We start from the raw sequence: 21,374 nt of genomic DNA, 5'->3' as shown, positions 1-21,374 counted from the left end.
TTCTCTCTTTCCAGGTCCCTTTAGCCCAGACATGGTGCTGATTTGTTTTAAAAGAGCCAAAAGCTAACCAGTCTAAAATCCTTCCTGTTTATAGACAGCAAATCAGACAAAACAGAGGACACGATGCATCTTAAAGTCTGAAGATTGTATAGCTTCCTAAACTCACACATTCAGTTCTCAGTGATAAGCGGAACATTTTGTAATGTTTTTATTAGTGCATATTCTTTATTAGTGCATGATGTTTACATCTGCCTTAGGGAGTGGCCACCTGTACTTTCGGCCTCTTTATTTTTTCTATTCCTTGTCCCTTGTCTGTCCCCCTCACTCCAGGTCACCACCCCCTCCCCCATCATTATTATTTTAGCTCACGTTTGCGACACCTGACGATCACATTCATTGTGGGTTCATACGCGTACATGATGTAACCGACATCTTTTCACACCCCCTTCCCCCTCCCACAACTCCCATCCGTGGTATCTTGCCCCCCTTCCCATATGCAAGAGATCTAGCTCTCTGTATTTTTATCTGTCTTTTTTTTTTGCCCCTTACTCTATCTGTATTTTGGATGTCTCATACGAAAGAAATGATGTGGTATTTCAGCTCATGTGTCTGATTTGCTAAAGAGAAACTTTACAGTGACATCTGAGAGCTGGTCTTTCACCCCTAACAATGGGCCATTTCCTCCCTCTAAAGTTTTACCACTGCATTTATCCACTGCCTTTCTTAAACGGCCCAGAATTTAAGCACGCATTTCAGCAATCAGATTACAGAGACCGAGACACTCAGCCTTCAGTTAGAACTGAAGGTGAGGAAAACAGTACTAAACATGTCATTCACCAGGCCTGAACGTCTCGATCCATGTGACTTTGCTAACTACCGTGGAGGCATCAGGTCGTGTGAGACATACAGGATTACAAGATGAACAAGACCTTGTAATGAGGTTTATCAGCTATCGAAAAACGACACACAAACGTGTGTGGGTATGAAGGAGAGCAACACGGACTTAGGCCCCAGCGAAAGTGCTCCGGAGCTGCTGGACCATGTGGAAGAACATTCTCAGTGGCATTAATTTTGGGACCTCCCCGGAGCACGTGGTTAGGTTTGAGGAGGTCCCTAACACTCAGGAGAATGACAACAAGCAAGGCTGGGGAGGGGAGGAGCCGGGCATGAGGACCAGAACCGAGCAGGAACTTAGGAGAATAAGAGAGACTAAGTTCAGAAATACTTTGGGTGAATTCAAAGAAAACTCCATCATATAATTAGAAAATCAAGCTACTGTAAGGAACAATTAAAAGATGGACAGAGATTCAGCATAGAGCCTTCAAGCTGAGCTCTGCTCAGTGATAGTGGGCTCCTTGCAGGGAAAGGCACAATGCAGACCCGGAGGAGGCTTGAGCTCACTCATCCCGAGGAAACTGTTCCGGACATTCTTCTCTCCACCTTCCCCATGCACCATTTTTAAATTGAGCTTTAGATGAGTGAGTCTTTGGGGCACTTGGACTTTCACCCGGACCCACCAGGTGGCTGCAGCAGTAGTTTAGGGTAGAGGGAAATAAGTGTTGTGGAAAATGAAAGGAATATGACACATAAAAGAGAAGTTGTGAAGGGCAAAGTTCTGTACGTCTTGGAAACAGGAGAGTGGAAAGTTTCAAGCATAGGGAAGGAGGAAACGCATGGTCTGGGAGAGTTAGGCTTTACCCTAGGGAGCCTGTGTACTGTAGGAGAGATAGCACTTACACTAGAATCACAGGGCACAAGAGCTCCTGGAAGGGCCACTATGCAGCAGGTGTAAGCGAGCGCAGCAGGAAACAGACACTTGCAGCAGGACGCTTCCCCCAGGTCTCTCCTGTGGGGACACTTCCAGCAGGATGTCGTCGCTTCTGCTGCCTGGGGTCTGGTGCACTGACCACGTCCCCTTGCACTGTGTGCACCTGCAAGGGCTGGGCGGGCTACTTTGGACCTCTTACCTGTTGCTCTGATGGGACACATCTCAGGGGCGACAGTGACACTAGGGGCCCAGCACCGGCCGACGTCACAGCAGCACTGCATCTTGGTGATGGACTGGGGCAGCTGGTTGGAGCAGCGGCCATTTGTCAGAGCCGTGTAGCAGTACCCTGGGCGTACATCTGAGGGGCAGAGAGACACATAGGCATCCAGTGAGACCATATCTGGGTGACGCCCCTGACCTCAGCACCTCCCCGCATGGATGGGGCTGTGGCAAGATGATGTTAGACTTCCGTGCTCTGGGAAGGGGTGGTGCAAGACTGGGGGGTACAGTGGCCCGTCAGCAACCCCAGCTGCACACCTGTGCCCCAGCCCTGTGCTCTGGCGCACCTGGCCCAAGCTGCCCATTCCGCATCCAACGTGGGAATGAAAGATTAAAACCATGTGCACTGTGGGAACAGCAAGACTCCAGATCCCACTGGTGGCGACACGTAATGACTTACAAAGGCCCATCTGTATGGGAGGGGTTTGGGCTGTCCTTGGCTTCAAACTACTTAATTAGAACCACGGTAATTACCATTCATGTCATGCTTAAGAACAAAGTCTTCAAATCCTGGCAGTTTTAAATATTTATGTAAATCTATTTTGAAACAACACTAACTCTGTGCTACAACCCACATATCTAAAGCTCATTCTTATTTTTCAGGGCTGAAACTGTCAATCAGACTCATGAGATTTTTTTTTTTTTAAGGAATGAGCTACTTTATAATCAGATATAATGCTATGAATCAAGATTGTCTCTCCTCCCAGGACCTTAAGAGAGTTTTTGCAAGGCTCTGAGTATTTACATGTTCAGAACACAGACAACGCCAAATCCTCAGTTCTGTGAGCAGTTCTACAAAGTTATCTTAGCAAAGCAACTCAGTGAGACACATCTCTACGCATCACATCTTTGTGGTTACAGAATGTCTGTCTATCATGGTAACAGCTGATGTCATTCAGAAAGAGCATGTGATCTAGGAAAAGCGCTGGACATGTCACTGTGAAATAGGACGGGCAGGCGGCAGGTACGAAGCATCGCTAGCTGCCTGGCAGATATTGGTGCTGCAACCCTCTTCCAATAAAATTCATCTCTGTACAGTCTATCTAAAATATAGCTTGAATATTTTAAATATGCTGGTCTTGTAAATGAACAGAGGCAGTAAATCCTTTCAGAAAGTGAGGGATGGGTACAGTTAAAAAGAAATCCAGCCATGTTTCCTCCACGTCTGAATATTAAACCTCAAATTGGTTCACACAGGGCTATTCTCATAATTACCATTCATGTCATGCTTAAGAACACAAAGTCTTCAAATCCTGGCAGTTTTAACAAATAAAATAAGGCTAATTTAGAAAAATTGAAATGTACAACCTCAAGTGAAGAAGGCTAAGAGATGCAGATAATAAGAGAAAATCATGTCAGTTTTACATATGCAAAATTATTTCAGAAAGTGCTTAAAACTACCAGCAAGTGCAAATGCATGGTGCAGATTGTGTGTGTGTGTGTGTGTGTGTGTGTTTTCATTTCTAGAGCCTCTGGTCAGATTAATAGTCTCAGCACAGGGTCAGAACACATTTTATTTCAGCATGGTCCAGGACAAATGTCTAGGGAGAGGTTACAGACAAGGACGCTCTGTGAAGCCTCAGCCCCTCGAAGACAGGGAGACACGGAAGTTCCTGCTTCCTAGCTTGCAACACCTTCCAGCCACTGATACCTTCCATACCCATTCAGTAAATATTTTGAGCACATAAACCAAAGGCGGCAGAGAATGGGAGGGGACACAGCTGGCCTTCACCCAGCTTCCAATGAATCTGGTGGTCGAAACCCAGGGCAAGCACTTGACAAAACTATGCAATTTGTACTTATAATTTTCAGCATGGGCTATCTTTCAGGGCAAAAGTGGGACACCACCTGCCAACGCTAAGTTCTTAATGGGCTAATGTCTGTCATCTTGCAAATGAAGTACGATGCTATGGTGTTGCCCATCTGGCTGACTGCTGTGGTAAACGAGTGGGCCAGAGACGCTTGCTCAGAATCATGACTCTTGGGGCTGAAACAACGACAAGTTGCATTTGGGTTACTGGCAGTTCCTGATTTACAAGTGGCATCTGCCCATACCATGGTCATTGTACATTTTTTTTTGTGGGGGGGAGTGGTGGAGGAGAAACTTTGCTTTAAAAAATACATATGCATATAATTTATATTTTTTTTAAAAATCCACAAGTTAAGAAGGAAAGGGAAAACTGAACCCAGGGACCACGTACAGGACCTGTACCCCAAGAGACGTAGCCAGAAGCCCCCCATTTCCTTGCACAGCAGAGCTATGGTCAGGAGAGAGCGCTGGCTGGACCATTTTGCATGAATGTCAGGGTAGTTTTAGGATAACCTGAAGAACCACAGGAGCCAGCACCAAGATTGTCAGGGACTGGAGGACATAAGGAGAAGCAGGAGGAGTCAGGGAATCTTTACCTTATGTCTACCTTGGCCAAGACATCTGGTAGAAAAGGAACCAGAAACTTGGCTCCTCTCCTCTCCTGGAAATTATGTGACCCTGGCTCACAGGACTCAGAGATCTCATTATACCAAAATAAATGCTGATACTATCAGGCCCCCCCCCTTCCCAGCCAATCGCTGACACTGTTGGACCCAATCAGGACCCAGACACTGTGAGGCCCACAGTGGGGGCAGGACTTCCTAAGGCACCTCTGACTTGAAGATACAAGATAGTGTCAGTATGAAGGGAAAACACTGCAAGACAAATGACCACATAGCAAAGGAAAATCCCAGAAAATGAATGGCACTGCAAAAACCTAGAAGATAAACAGAGCCCTGGACTGGGAGGAGAGAGTCTCAGAGTCTGAAGGTAATGGCGGGCCATTTATAAGAAATGGAGAAAGAAGATACCATGGACTACTGTGTACACATAGACATTTCTATTGGTTTTCTATTGGATTTCTATTCCAGGCAACCAACTTACGAGCATCCTTGGCATTGTGGTTAGACATAGAAAGCTCCGCCCCCAAAGGCTCCACCGTCAGGGCTGGGGACTGCAGGTGGCAATCAGATCACAGGCGTTCTAACTTCACTGGTGGATGAATCCATTGAGATCATGACTGGATGGCATTTGGGGAAAGTGATGGCGGTGTAGGAAGTGGGGCCCAACTGACGGGAGTGGATCCTGGGGGCCGACCTTGGGGACCACACTCGGACCCTGTTGTCATCCTCTTGAATTTGCTTCCTGCTGTCTCCACCTGCTGTCAGCCATGGTGAGCTCTAGTGCGCAGCATGTGCCCCACCAGGATGCTCTGCTCCCCTGGGGCCCAGAAGCAGCAGAGCCAGGTACCCGGGGACTACACCCCCTGAAACTCGTTGCCCAAAGCTCCCTTTCCTCCCTTAGGCTGACTTTCTTCAGGATTTGGTCACAGTGGTAAGCAGCTCACACACATGGCTGGCTTATGAGCTGGGGACTATTTGTATTTTGGGGTTCTCTGTGTTTAGAGAGAAATATGAGCATTAGGAAAGGCAGAAATGTTCCTTGGGTTGTTTTCTATAGTAAGTTACTCCTTCTGGCTACAGTAAGGTCCTAGGGAAGTAACAGCGCTTGGCCAGGGATGGCGCAAGACAGCTAACGACTCCTGGCATTCCTAGCAGAGGTCTGGACTACACACTCAGGCCTACGATAGACTCCCTCTCTAACGTACTGCTTTACACACTGAACCGAATTATTCACCTCACCTCTCTAGACCTCAGCCTCTTCCCATCCACAATATGGCTTTAACTATTAAGTCACTTAATTTGTACACCCCATGCCTAGAGATGAGCTATGAATCTTAGCTCCACTACTCCTTCCTTTATAAAGAGTCAGTATGCGCTCTGGGTTTTCATTGTTTCATTGTCTCTGCCAAGCTGGAGACTGAACTCAGGGCCTCTGCACAGAGCTATGTCCCCAGCTTTTTTGTTCATTTTTAAAATTTCAAGGTAGGGTCTCCCAGGCTGGGCTCAAACTTATGTCCCTCCAGCCTCAGGCTTCTAGAATGCTAGGATGAATAGGCATGTGTCACCACGTAGGGCCAGTAAGCACGTATCTATAAAGGGTAGTTTTTAAATGGAAACCCTTTGATATGTAAATGCATTTTAGTCCTTTTAATGCAGTTTGGAGGCTATCTCCGAGGGCTAAAAGCATTACCTATAGTCACATTAGAAAAGCGCCCACCGCCTTTGCTGACCTGCCCCTGGAGGCCAGGTGCTCGCAGAACAGCTTGAGAAGAGGCGGCATTGCATGGGCGAGTCGTAGTTCTCATTCCCACTCTCCAGTTCTAGCATCCAGGAAAGATTAGGCAACCTGTACACCGGGATTTCTAAGGAAATTCCTGATGTGTCTCCCCACCAGTTGTGCTTATTCAAACGTCAACTCCCACAGACCGCATGTGTGACTCAGTAAAAAGGAATTCTGAACTTCACACACAACTCAGTCTTGTTCTGAAACTCTGGTTTCGGAAGCCGAGTGTCTCTGAAACCATGGACCAGAATCAAACAGTGCTGCGGCATTCATCCCTCCCCGAAGCTGCGAAGCTGCGTGCTACAGGCTCGCTAGATCTCCCCAGCAGTAACCAAAAAACTACTCATTTTGATGTTAAATGCTTACTGAGAGAGCCTAGCATACAGGACCAAGTGCGCTAGGAGACAGCAGGGAGCGGGGAGCGGGGAGCGGGGAGCGGGGAGTGGGGAGCGGGGAGCGGGGAGCAGGGAGCAGGGAGCAGGGAGCAGTCCCTCATCCTCACAGAGGGCTAGCCACCTGGCTGGGGAGATAAAACATGGGAGACACACGGCCTCTGGGAGACACATGGGAAACACACAGACTTCCTTGCTGCGTGCCGGGAGACCCATGTCCCTGGGTAAAGGAGACTTTGAAGTCAACTGCTTGGGACTCTTCAAAGATACAGAAAGGGGACTTGAGTGGGAAAGAAGGGTGTTCTCAGGGCTATGACCAGTGTGACTGAGGCAGGAGGGCCTCAGAGGTTTGGGCCACTTGGGGAAGAAGGTTGACAGTGAGGCTCCACAGCAATCAGGCTATGCCCTTTGTGACTAGAATTTCACTCTAGAATACCAGGCTTGGAAGGCAGTCGTAGCAGGTATGAAATCCAGCAGTTGTCAAGTCTATTTTTTAAGCAGCAACTTATTTCATTGATGCCTTACATGAAAGCCTAAGACCAGATGCAAGCAGAATTACCATGCCTGGCATGTCTGTAGGGGTGGGGACAGGAACTCTCCTCCTGTCACTGTCTTCAGCCCCATCTCCAACCTCAGCATCCCCAGAGAAGCTCCACAGATTGAACCATGTGTTCCCAAGCCCCAGTGGAAAACCACCAGGGATTTTTGAGCAACAATGTTATTTAATCAAAGCCCTATTTTAGGGAGATAAATCTGACAAGATGGACTGTAGAGAAGCCAGGAAGGCAGGAAACAATGAAGAGGTCATGGTGAGACTTCAGACCGAAGTTAACATAGACCCTGGGGAATGAGTGGAGGTGGGAGGCATGGGGGCGAGATCAAGGTTGGCTATGACGTTGCACTGTTACAAAGGCCTCCTGGAGCATCCTTCTTTCATAGAGGCAACAAACTCCAAAACAAGACCTGAGATGCTGCTGCTCTTTAAGGGGGCAGTCAGCTGTTCCACACACTTCCATAAATGTACATTTCTTCCTTGAGGCGGAGATAGGTGCCCCCTTGACAAACTTATTTTGTAAGATGTTCATGGTGGAACTGGCATACAAACCACGCACGCTATCTGTAATTAAACCTACCTATGCATCTGGTTCCATCAGGAGAGGTGTAAAATCCAGGGGGACATTTGCAAAAGTAACTGCTGACGGTGTTCGTACATTCACCCCCATCACAGACTCCAGGAATGGTGCTGCATTCGTCAATATCTGGGACACGAAGAAGAGTGTCAGTATTTGTGGGACACAGGATACAACAGTTCCTTATTATGGAATCTGAGGTGGTACACACAGTCATGTCCTGGAAAAGAGCCATCTGCACAGAATGAAAGCCACCAGAAGAGCCCTGCATTCAAAAGGGAGTACTTCCTGCCGCATGGACCTACCCAAGAGGCTTGCTAAATTTAAGAGATCACGCCAAAATAAACTCACTCATCTTTAGAATCCAAAAGTGTGTACAGCTCTATTTCACCAAATATCTATAGCACGCTACTATTCCCAATGCCACTTACTTTGGTGTGCTGTTTTCCCTGTTAGGTCCATGTTTTGTAGTGAGTTAAACTTCTACCCCATTTCCTGCATTTCTTTTCAACCTGATTTTCCACAAAGCAGGTACAGAAAGCCTCAGAGACCATTGTGTTGGCCAAGAGTTAGTGGACTGGGATGAGCAAATGGGCAGGATTTCACCCCCTCACCCAAGCCCCACGCTGAGTCTCTGTGGCCTGCTCACAGCATGCTCAGTGAGCTGCAGTGCCACAGGTCTGCCCCAGTCCCTCTGCCATCATGGGAAGACTGGGGGGAGACAGTGGGGAAGCTGTGAGTAGCTGGCTTTGGCTCTCCCCCTCTTCTGGTACTGCCTGAGCTGCAGAATCCTCCCCAGCGACTCCACCTCTGAGGACGAGCCTTGAGACAAAAGCCTGGTCCTCTAGCCCTGGGGGCCAGCCCTGAAGGCCACTCCACATTTCACCCTCTCCCTCTGCATACTGGGCTTCTTTTCCCCTTCCTTTCCTCTGGTCCCCTTGACCTCTCCTAAATACCCTGAATATTACAGTGGCCAAAGTTGGAGTCAGCCCTCTCAGCCTGAGGCCACTGGTCTCCAAGGAAGCAATAAACATCCCGTAGGACAAATGGGACCACTTCCTCTAAGGAGAGCTTGGCGAAAACCAAACCCACACATGGACAAGTGCCAGAAAGGGGCACCAGAAGGGGAGAGGAGAAACTGAGAACTTCCTGCTTTGGCTAGAAGTGAACTCAGGGCTGGGGAGGTCCACATGGCCTTCTTCTCAAGACAAATAAGCAGGGCTGCCCACACTGCCCCAGGGGGAGGAGCCGTTAACCCCAACCCTTGAGAGCACACAATGGCCGGGGTGACACGGCTGAGACTCAGAGACCTATGACCAAACTGGAGCATCTTCTCCAGGCTGAGCGCTACTCTTTATGAAGAAAACAAAACTGGGTTCTAAGTGGATGGGCCTTGAGTCTATTTTGCTTCAAGTTCATTCTTTTAGTCCAAAAGGCAGCAAGGACATGGCTTACATGCTGTTTAAGCACAATCACTGCTCTGAGCTAGGCAAGAGGCTAAAACAAACAGCATTTCATTGCTTATCTTAGAGTCAACACTAACGTACCCAGCTCTGCCATTGAGACCCAGTGTAGCGGCAAAGGTGCATACTGAATGCCAACAGATAAGAGAAGCAGCCAGGCAACGAACCTCCGGGGGCCGAGTTCAAGACTCCAGGAGCGGAGCTCGAAGAGACTTTTTAAGACAGCTCTTGAAAATGGATCCTCTTGTATTTCCCAAGCCCTGCAAACACCTAATGCATGAAGCAAGTGTATTAAAGAGCCTACAGTATTCACAACCTCATTTGAGGACAGAGGGAGAAACAATCCTAAGGCAAAAGTGAAAGGAGATTGTACTTTTCTCAAAGTGTCCCTCTACAGTAATTCCTGAGTCACAGAACATCTCTGAAAAACATGCCAGGGGGCAATGTCTGCTAGAAAGTATTTTTTCAACCTATTAGGATAAATGACAGCTGCCGTCCTTATTAGCACGGCTTAGCATGCATGAATATCGAAAGAGGTTAAATGACTTCACTGTAGCAGAGGAAGTTACTGGCAAAACAGAATCAACTGGGGCAGGAAGGGGAGAATATCTTTCACATGACAGCTAGATTAGACTGGAAGTCTTTGAGATACCCACAAGGACAGGAACACCAACGGCTGTTCTCCTGGGTGCTAAGGGACAGAAACGCTGCTGTTGTGTCACCTGGTCCCCACCATGGGACCATGGGACCTGACTACCACGTGTCACTGCCCAGGCATCTCTCCCTCATTGCACTAACGCCCTCAGAAACTGACAGGAGTAAATCATGAAATGAGCACCGAGAGGCCCCAGGGCTGGCCAGGCTGGGGAGCCCACCTAGCTACACCCCGCAAAGGCCAATAGGCAGCGTGCGCCATTGTACACATCTTCATCTCCAGTCCCATCCTGAGGACCCGGAACAAATGACTCGACGTGCAGGAGCATCAATACCTGTGAGTCGCTCCAAGCCCCGGTGACTCACCCTCTTCCTGCTGGCGCCTACGACTTTTGACCTTAATGACCACCTTGCTTCTTGGCCCCCTGCTCCCAGACACCAGCAGCAGGAGCTGTCACCGCAGAAATACTGACAGCAAAGGGCCGGGATGAAGAACGTGAGGCCCGGTTACACGCAGGCAGTCATTCACACCAGTGCATTAGTTCTCCAAGCTCTTGCCACTTTGTGTCTTTCGCCTGCTAACAGAACCTCAGGAATCCAGGAGATGGAATAATCAGAGAATGGTGAAGTCCAGCCTCTGTAAGCCCCTTGTATCTAATGCCAGTGAGAAAACAGCACAGGGTTTTCAGGCTCTGGGCATCTCTCCTTGTCTCCCCAAGATGGCAGGAGGGCATAGCAGAGACACCAGAAAGTAGGCATCCTTTGGTGGATCTCATGGGGACCCTGACAAGAAGCGCGGGCAGCAGGTTCCCTCCCTGCAGGCTGCCCTGGACCTTCACTCTTGCTCCCTTCTTATGCTCTGTCTCTCTGTTCCTCTGGACACCCTTCCCACCCTAGACCTTGGCCCTTTGCTTTTGGGGATTTCTGAGGTCACCAAAGTGTAGCATAGATGCGGGGCTGGGAAGAGCTTCCCTGTGTCACACTCTTCACCCATCACATTGGGTAGCTGAAGCAACTCAGAGATGGCGACTATTGTGTCTAAGATGATGGAGAGGCCTGGAGCCACGGAGACTAGGGCCAGGCTGACCTCATCCTTGGGGTCTTTTGCCTACTTAAGCAGTTGTCTCAAGCTGTAAGAATCATGACTGGCAGCCAGCTGCAGGGGAGGCAACAGGCTAAGGCGTCCCAAGAACTCTCCTTGGGGTCCCACTGGATACGAACTCCTAATAGCAAGGAGGCATCAGGTAAATACACCATTATTTTGGAAAGGAGAAGTCCTGAGGCTTTTGGCTCACAGATGAGGGAGGCCGTGGACTTAAGAGCCATAGTTTTTAAAAGCCTTATGCATCATGCAGTGCCATTCTAATTGCTAAAGTCTGGCTTGACAATCTAAATCCCAAAATATTAGTGGTTAATTAGGAATCCAAGAGATTTCTTCCAGAAATAAAAACTTAATCCCTTAATTACACTTTTTATTTCTTAATTTCCTCCCACAGTACCCTATGCAAATATGGACTTGGTTTCCAAAAGGAAAAGGCTCATGTGTCCTTTCAGTGCACACGCTCAAGTCATCAGAAAAATCAACAAGGAGGCAGGCAGGGGCTCCACTTCCTCTTCACCCAAATCTCAGCTATAAATTTCAGATGTCTGAAAATCTTACATGTATGAATTTAATGATTTTTATCCAATCGCTTTGGGTTGTTCACTTTTATTTAAAATATACCTACTCTGCAGCTCTTTACTCACAGGGAAACCTTGGTCTAAACATTGCATTTATTTAGGTTTTGGGAAGAGGACAATCTTGCCAGGAGGAGGCAAGGCCTCTGAAGAAGGAAATCCAACCTGAAGAGAGCCTCGCGGCTCCTCAGAAGTGCAGCTGAGCTACTGACCATTTACAAGACGGAGCAGACTGAACCAGAACTTTTTATAATTATTGTCAAAAGTACCCTCTTTCTTCTTCTCTGAGTCAAGAGGGAGATCTGTTTAAGAAGACGTGCATTAGTTAAAGCATTAATTTGTGTCATCTCCTTTTTTCAATTGTTTGTACTTTTCTTAATTTCCTATATATTTCTTTCTTTTTTCCCTTTCTTCTTCCAATTTTACATGCATATATCTGGTAATATGAACAACCGGTTGGAAGACAACACTATGTATTGCAACAAATACTGTGAAATTCAAAGTAGTTTGTGAAGTGAAAATCTGTATCACTTGTAATTTTTTTCTATTTTAATTCTAATTTGTACTCTCTTTAAAAATATATAAGTAAATAAATAAACAAATAAAAAGATACGTGAAGCAGCAGCAGAGGTCCTGGGGCAATGCTGATGAGGGCTGAAGTACGGTCCCAGTGGCTGCCTGTGGACAGCGCAGTCAGAGCCCGTGGCCCTCCTGGGAGGGAGGCTTTGGAAGCACAGGATAAGAGGCCCATGTCAAGCATGTTAGTCAAAGGTGGCCATTGGGAGCCTACCCTTGAGGCGAGACTGGGGCCCTAGTGTCCCTCTCTTCCCCTGCCCACTTTCTGACTACCACAATGGGAACAGGCCTCCTGTGCTCATCGCTGGTACCATGAATATGGCTTTGTCACAGACACACAGGAAACAGGGCCAAGTGACCATGAACTAGAAGCTCTGCAAGTATGAGCCCAATAAACCTTTTTTCCATTTCAGTTGGTCGCTGCAGGTAATTTGTCACAGTAATGGAGAGCTGACAAACACATAAGGCACAGAGCCCCACAGTTCTGCCTGACCACCTGCTCAGGGTCACACAGAATCTTCTAATCGGAAGAGAATAAGGGGACTGATGGAGGGGCCTGGCTCTGACTCAGCAAGAGTTCTCAGAGGACTCCCTGATGAGCAAGATGGTCCAACAAGGCTCAGATCAGCCTCCAGGGTAGTGTATTTGTGGCCCTAAGAGGATATTCTCAACAGAGGTCAACAGAGGAAAATAAAAAGAAAAGGAAAAACATTATCTAAATTTAATATAATGATAGATGGCCCGGGAGAGAAACAGAGCGAGCAAAAGATATTCTGCTTTTACCATGCTACTGATTCCAGTACATAACTGGGGAGGAAAATGTTTTTGTGGATGCTGAAAGGACTAAGAAACCCTCAGGATGAAGCTTTATGACCCACTGGATAAACCACCAGCACAATGGGCTTCTCAGCATTAGTAAAATGACAGGAAGCACCTCTCTTCAGTCTGAGCCCTCCCTGGGCATCTTTTTTCTTGTCCGTATCCATGGACCATTCCGGGCTGTTAGCTGCCTAGTCTGAGTTAAGAAGCCAGAGGCAGAAAATCTAACCCATAGTAGTGTAAAGTTCCAAATGTTAGAAAATTGAAGTAGATTACAAGTCTTCGTGTAGGAAAAAGAGGACAATGTGATGATGAACACCAGACTGTGAGTCAAGCCCCATCTTGATGTCCTTCCAAGGCATTCAACAAACCCAAGTCAGAGCGTCCCTGAATTCACAAGTCAAAGAGTGGAACCAGGGGAGGTTTTTGCCCCTTTCAGTAGGGACACTGCCTCAACTCAGATCCACAGCATGGCTCCTACACCACACTCACCTGAAGCGAGTCACTTTTGCTGTTCTTCAAGAGCTACAGTGCTTTTGAGAAGCCCTACTTCAGAAAGGACTGACGTATTTTCCACAGCTGCCTCAAATAACTATGCAAAACAGTCAAGATGCAATAGCTACTTACAAGTGGTATGATGATTAATAATCTGACACAAGCTCAAGTCTAAAAGTTATTCTCTCAGAGTGAGATTATTTCTCTCAGGGTGAGCAGACAGTAGGTGTCTGGTACGAGCAGATCCTACCAGCCGGGAGTGTACATAGGAGACACGAACTCTGTGAAGAAGAGATCAGTGCCGCTCATGCCTTTTCTAGACGGGTTGCTCTCAGAAAGCAGCGATCACTGCACTTGGAAGCCAGGCCTCTTTTTCCAAGTAACCCGCGGCAAATATGAACACATTTTTAGATACCAATTTTTCAGAAGCTTGATCTATTAACAAAATGCAAATATAAAAATTTGCCTAGGGTTACTTTTCTGTTTGACTAACATTAGAAAGGTTTCCATTTGACGGGCATCTGTCAGACCTCAGAGATGCAAATCCTAAGCTTGTACTAGGAGCATAAATATGAGTTAGTTGGCCTCGCTGCCCGCCCCCCGAAATCCAACGTACATTTTATCCAGAAACACATCAGAAGATGTATCACTCTGAATGATACCAAATGATCAAGTTTAAAGCCATGTTTGTAGAACTATGCAAAAACATGTGTCTTGAACATTTTAAACCAAATGTTGGTTCAAAAATATTTCACGTTTTAATATTTAATGTGATTCAGATGGAGCTCTTATTTGGGGTCTATAAAAGTGGAAAAAGCTGCAGGGTTCTTCTGGTTCAGTGACACGGAGGCATATTGCCCTTGGTAGGAATATTATATTTATACTTCTATGGGGATGATAAAGAGGGGAGGATTTAAGAATAGTTGGCCAACCAGCTTGTCGCAGATGCTGAGCTTCGCCTCCCTCCCTCCCTCCCCGGCTCCCTTGGCCGCGAAGCATAAGACGTCTTACCTTCGCATTTTTGTGACACTTCATTAAATTTGTGTCCAGCAGGGCACTTGCACTCGAAAGACCCAACAGTATTAATGCAATTTCCTCCCTGACAGAGCCCAGGAATGGCTTGGCATTCATCCACATCTGTCAGATTTTAAGAGAGACACAGAAAGACTCATATGAGATTCATTGCAGAAGAAAATACGATAGCTTATCCACAATCACATGCCCATATTTACATCAGTGTGTGCACACCACTGGGATTTGGAGTAGAATGATGTCTCATGACTACATTATGCAAAATTAATCATGTTATCAAAAGGGCTGAATCAATTCTGTTCTGTAAGAAGTAGTCTTTATTTCCCAACTTCTGTCTTTCCTCACATAGAAGAGACTTTCTTCTACTAACTTGTGGATTTTATTAAAGATGCAGCAAAGTACAATGATGTCATGATAGAAGAGCCAGTATTACTGTCTCATTATAATACTCAGATTGGCAGCAGGAATCAGAGTGATTCAGAAATTCCTTAAAGATCAACATGCAATATGTTTATACAATGAAGCTATCTTTCAAAGTTGCATGAAATGATTTCATTAAAACACAACGACCTAAGGTCCCTCAGACTCTAACAACAGCTGACGTTCTTGCACAGACGAAGGCCGTATCTCACCCTACACATTCCTTCTACAGAGTTGCATAGTAAAAATTAAACAACTCAGCCCACCAGGGCCCGAGGTATGGTAGCCCCGGTGAACACGTGGTCAGCTGCAGGCTGACCTTCCGGCAGGGCGGTGCCTTGAGAACCTTTTCTAGAAGTTGGATCATGACCTTCCCGGCTCAAAACGCAAGTCTGTACTGAGTCCTAGACAGCTTCACTCTGGTCTCCCGGCTCGCTCTGGTACCTCTCATCTTGTCCTGGTGCACACGCTGCCTGGAATGCACCTCAGGGTGCGGGCAGGTGGCTCTCCTGCCTGGAATGTCCCTTTCCCTGGTCCATGCTGTCCCATCCTTTGAGCTCCAAAGCCTCATTAGCCAGTGGAACAGTGATATTCAGCCCCTGACCTTCCCTGCCAGCTCACCTGAATGTATCTGTCATGTTTTGTTTCATAAACTGTCTTCAATCCAGGCTTCCAGAGAACTCTGTCCCCTTTATGCAATGCTCCATCCCCAACACCTAAGCTCTAACTGGTGGCCAATAAAAAAAACATTAACCTCCCCAGAGCAAATTCTTCCCAGCTCAGTACATTCAGTTACGAAGACTGTGAAAGTGGATTTACACCCCCTCCATCTCGTCACTGCTGTCACAGAAAAGACTGGCCCTAGAAAGCCCCCAGCTAAGCACGGAATGCTCCTTCTTCTCCTTAGACCGAGTTGTGGAAATCTGGAAGCCAAGTTTCCTCCTTATCTCTGCTCTTTACTGGGGAATCTAGAAGGAGGCTGTGTCTGAAGGCTCCTGACCCCTGTCCCTGGGGGCAGCTGGCATGGAGCAAAAAGGTTGCACAAGGGAAAGCTATTTATTTTGGTATAAAAGTGTCACCTTCTATCTTCGATGCAATACCCTGACCCACAAATGGTCACATTGAAATACTGTATAATTGGGTTATGCTTTATAGCCAGTTTTAGTTTTGTTTTAGACTAGAATTTTCCATGCCCTTTATACAAGATGTTAGATGTGTTTATTAAAATGGTGCTGGAAATCATGTACGCAAATCCTGCTGATTGTGATTCTTGGCCAACAGGAGACCAACATGAGGCCCTATCTAGTGGCTGTGTTCCAGGCTGAGGACAGGACAAGCTCCTTTGTGACCCCACCTCACATCTGATCCAAGACTGGACATCCCAGACAAAAGAGAGAGTCCTCCACAAGACTGGAAGAATCTCTCCAAAAATCAAAATATAAACAAAAAAAAAGCAACAAAAATACCAAAGAATTCCACTCTCTGAGTGGCAATCTAACTCATATTTTGGTTCCATGGATTGTCACCAAATTTCTTATTTAAAAAAAAAAAAAAAAAAAGCATCAAAATGTGTTTCAGGAAAAATCCAGGTCGTAAGATGTGAACGGCTAACAGGTCTTCCCTCCCCTAATCCTCTCCCACCCCCACCATTAGCAACCCAAGTGGCTCCCAGACAGCAGCTGGCCCTGTCACTAAGCTTGTGGGTGTTAGCTGAGAGCAGAACCCCGAGGCCAAGAGCGGCCAAAACTCACTGGGCCATCGGAAGAATGAAAGAAGCAAGCAGGCACCAAGGAGGTGCTCACTCCTTGCTTCGGGAAACCCTAGGACCCCTCTTTTATAATCTCCTGACTTCAAAGCGACATCCTGCTGCTCATGACCTTCACAAGAGTATGTTCAAGGGCATGCAAGGTGCCTGGATGTCCGGCCAGGAGCAACATGGTCAGAAGCAGAACTGTCTGAAGCATAGTTAACGGGAGAGCCACAGGACGTGCGGCTGAGCTCCAGTTGTGTTTACCTCCACTAAGTTATTTTTAAAATTTATCATTCAGAGCAAACCCAAGCTCCTATCGTCCCTAACAAGGCCCACCCTGACTACCTGAAAATACTGCACGCGGCTATAAAAAGCAGTGCGAGGTCTAAAGGGAGGAGAACTGGCCCGGGGATTTTTCAGTCCCATCAGTTTAGTGCGAATGGCCTCCTTCACTTCCCCCTGCTTCCTGCCAGACAGCCAGACAATGAAAGAATTTGTACAGCTGGAGGAACAGGAGGAAAAGCCAAAACCGGAGGACCGGCTTCTAGCGGAGGCAGAAGAAGCAGCGAGGAGGAGACATCTGGGTATGTTTAAAACTGTAAAACTGATCCTCATTTATTTCTGACTTGTTAAAAAAGCAAAAAGAAAAAAAAAAGCCAGCATAATGTAGCCTGTGCCATGCAGGAGGGAATGCTGTTCCGCAGGCCAGTGAAATGCAACTCCAGACACAGAGGAAGCCTGACAGCTCCGAGTGAAGAATAAGTAGATAAATACACGCACCGCATGCTGCCTTGCCCCCAAATCTTGCTTCTGTTTCTCCACACTGTTGCTATACTGCGTGGTGTTGAGGTCAACAGGATCCCAGCGCCCTGGAGGCACAGGGACTAGAAACACTTCTGGGGTCCAGGGGAGCTCCTGGCAAGGACACCAGTGGGCTGAGGCTGCTCGCTCAAGAGCTGCATTCCTAAGGCCCCTGCTGCATGTCGTGCCATCGGCGACATCCCGGCCTTGTGTGTGAGGCCCTGCCTCAGCCATCCAACCTAGCTGGGCAGCAAAGGCCCCACTCACCTTGACAGGCTCCGGTGCGGATGTTGGGGATGAAGCCGCGGCGGCAGGGGTGAGGCTGGGCGGGACACATCTCGCAAGGGTGGCCCCAGGCACGGCCCACAGTGGCGCAGCACAGCGTCTTGGTGCAGACAATCCCGCTGAGCTGGCCCTGGCACATCTGGTTGCTGACCACTGTGAAGCACGGCCCGGTTCTGTAGTCTGAAACGAAAGAAGGTCCCATGAATGTCCTGAAAGGGGAGGACTCCACATGCAGAACAGTTGGCCCACCCTGAGCCGCTCCAAACAGAGGAGGGGAATTCTAGGAGAGCACTAAGCACTTCCCACACCGGCCAAAGCCCTGGGAAGGCCTTGTGCTCTCAGCCCCATTTTCCACGCCTGGTAAGACACTGCCTCCCACCTTCCGTGAAGATGCCATTCAGAGGACCAGAGGAGCTCTGGGGAAGTTCTTTATACCAGGGAACTGCCGGGCGGTGGGCAGGAAGTGATGCCGCGCTTGCCCCGCAGATGCCCGCACTGAACCCAGCCCCACCGTCAGATGCAAATACTTCGGAGAAATGAACACCTGCATTTGCACACCTGTGTTCACTGTGGTACTATTCACAAACAGCATCCCTGTGTTCCCTGTAACTCTATTCACAATAGCAAGAAACCAGAAACAAACCAAATTGCCCGTCAATTGATGATGGGTGCACATTAGCATGTACACATAGCCGGGGGAGTACTACTCAGTCATAGAGAGAATCACCTGCAACACCATGGATGGAAGTAGAGATCATCATGTGGAGGGCTATAAGCTAGACACCAGAAGGTAATGACTCACGGCCTCACTTGCGTGAAGTATAAACAGCAGATCCCCACCTTCACAGAGCTTATGGCCTGGTGCTATTTAGGTTGGAGAAAGCAAAGAATTGCAAAACTTGCAACAAGGTGAGCCATGGTATCTTGTCCCTGGCTGCTTCTTGAACAAATGAAATAGTGGTCTGTTTCTTTTGGGCTGAGTCCCTCTTATTTCAAATACGAAAACAAGTGAGCAAGAAAGTTCTTTTGGAAAACATACAACACGGTAAATATTTAGTACAAAGAATCAGCCACTGGCTTGAAATCATTGTAACCCTGGGACCCTCCTGAAGCAAACAGGTAGAAGCTGAGACTGCAGGAGACCTTCCAGGTGCAGGCCTACCTTGCTCTTCTCTGTAGGGACAAAGTCCATCTAGATTCATCTAGGTTCTCTCAATAAACCACAAAGTTAAAGATGTAGTAATAAGAACAGAGGACAGAAGCCAGTGGTGAGAGAGATCAGGGCTGTGACATCCCCTTTCTATGGGTGGGCCAGAGAAGGATGCTGGGGACACAAGGCCCTCTTCTCCTCCCTCCACCAGCGCCCACCCTGCCATCTGATGCAGGACACAGGGAGGGCATCCCTGTGAGTCTCCAGATAAACAGAGCATTGGGCATCCAGCCTGGACCACAGAGCAGAGGCACCTTCTTGTGTCATGTATCCAACATACAATGAATGTGTACAAGTAGCAGAAGTTCCTTTTCTATTAAGTTACTGCATTAGAGAATAGCGCAAGCCTGTGTTGCACAACTAAATAAGAAAATGCCCGCACCTGCCTGGTAACGCCATATGCCTGTCACCGCAGGCACACGCATGCACAGCGAGCCCCACAGCAGGCGGGCTGAGGCTGACACTGCTCAGACACAGACAGACACGGCTCCATCCTGTGTGTCCTCTCCCATTCTCTCCCATGCCATCTCCGCGCAACCCCGCCCCGGCATCCGGACCCGTCTGCTTGCTACGCCTCTGCCTCCATTCCTGAGTTCCTCCTCACTCTCCCTGCGGTCTAGACTGAGCTGCACCACTGGTCAATGACCATGCAGAAACAGCAGCGCCCTAAGGCCTGGGCTGCCAAAGTCTGAACCACATCAAGAGTCTGGCTCGGAGCTGGGGATGATGGGGGAGTCTCCCCTCCACACCCCTCCTGCACCCCACACCTACTGGACTGTGCTGCTGACTCACTGGATGTTTGCCCTGCTGGACATAAACTTTTAGAAAGTGGTAGGTATCAAACCAAGGGCTTCCAGCGCATCAGACAAGTGCTGAGCTACACCCATAGAAAAACCTTTAAATTTTTTTAACCCTAAACCTATCCCTATCCCCTAACCCTAGCTCTAACCCTAACCCTGACATAGCCAAAACCTCTAACTCAATGTAAAGGGAAAGGTATGTACAGTGCAGGTTACACAGGTTATATGCAAAGAGGCCAGAAATTGTGACTGACACAGCAACAGTAGAGGCTTCCCTTTCGCAAGCCCTAACCTTAGACCTGTGTTCCCAGTCCATCTGGACCTGGCTACCTTCCCAGCCCAATCACCTGGTACTTCCTGAATTCGTTGTTACATTTATGCATTTTTTTTTTATAGTCGCAATTTTTTTGTTTACTTTTACCCATTTAAATTCTAGGCCTGCTTCAATATTCTACATAAAACTGCCAGATTTCTTTAAAAATTGCTCTTCTTCACTTGGTGTCAGATCCAAACAAGAATAGAAATGTGAAATGCTGAGCCACTGGATAAAATCTGGCCTCTTGTTTCTTTCTGTCAGTAAAGGTCAGGCCAGGGAGATGGCTGAGCAGCATAGCACCTGCCTGGCAAGCACGCAGTCCTGAGTTTGATTCCCAGTACAAAAAAAAAAAAGAAGAAGAAGAAGAAGGAGGAGGAGGAGGAGGAGGAGGAAGAGGAGGAGACGTGGAGGAGGAAGAGGCCATGCAGCGCCAGGGCAGTGTACAACAGAATCACGCTGAAATGCACGAGGCTTGGGGCCAGGTGATCCACGACGTCTATCTGAATTCCTTGGCTGGTTCTGCCAGGCATTACCCATCAGCACCTAATAAACAGCTCCCGGCTACACGTGATGCTGTGCTGTGTTCTACATGATTACATGCCTTCTGCTTCAAAACTAATTATTTTAGACAATTAGAAAAAAATCAGTATCACATAAGCAAGAAACACATTACATGTAAGAAGCTCTGGATAACATACTCATTATCTTAGCATGGATGTGTATATCTGTGCACAATTTTAAAATCACAGTATAAAGGTTTTACTAAATATATAATCTTAAATCTTGCTTAACTTTTACTAAACACTGCCAAAAAACATTTTCTCAAGTAATTAAATGCTATTCTGAAATACAATTTTGACTGCTCTCTAGCTTTCTATAAACTAGTAATTTATTCAGTAAGTTTCTTACTGTATCACATAAATCGTCTCTATTTCTCCAATATTTTGCACAATACTCAGCGCACAATACTAAATATTTAATTCTAGGATGAAAAATGTTTACTGCATGTAACAGCCACCAAGATTGTTATGCCTCTAAACACTGGAAAGTTCACAGTGACATCATCTTTTATGTTAAAAAGCAAACAGAAGTTTCTGTGTCAAGTAATAAGGAAGAAAACATGGGATTCATTCCATTTTCCTGCTAATTTTTGGAGACAAATGCAAATGCTTTAATCAAACCGATTCATGCTAGCATGCCATTTCCAATTTTTTTTGAAAAAGCATAATGGAACATGAATTTTAATTTATAATCCTTTCTTGCGCTGCTGGACTTGTTAGGCCTTCTCATT

General features: G+C 47.2%; 1 protein-coding gene across 1 annotated transcript in view; it reads right to left on the bottom strand.

The window, feature by feature from the left end:
• The window catches only part of Fbn1 (fibrillin 1), a 217,364-nt gene that overhangs the window by 98,753 nt on the left and 97,237 nt on the right, over positions 1-21,374 (bottom strand). The window contains exons 7-10 of the mRNA XM_004639014.2: positions 17,740-17,937; positions 14,481-14,606; positions 7,789-7,914; positions 1,968-2,126 (exon numbers count right to left, since the gene is read on the bottom strand). Of these exons, the coding sequence (XP_004639071.1) occupies positions 1,968-2,126; positions 7,789-7,914; positions 14,481-14,606; positions 17,740-17,937 (609 nt within the window). The remainder of the gene's footprint in view (positions 1-1,967; positions 2,127-7,788; positions 7,915-14,480; positions 14,607-17,739; positions 17,938-21,374) is intronic.

This window comes from Octodon degus, unplaced genomic scaffold (genome assembly GCF_000260255.1).
Source record: "Octodon degus isolate 3935 unplaced genomic scaffold, OctDeg1.0 scaffold00105, whole genome shotgun sequence".
NCBI lineage: Eukaryota > Metazoa > Chordata > Mammalia > Rodentia > Octodontidae > Octodon > Octodon degus.
Note: the sequence above shows the minus strand (reverse complement) of the source record. Positions and strands in the feature narration are given on the sequence as shown.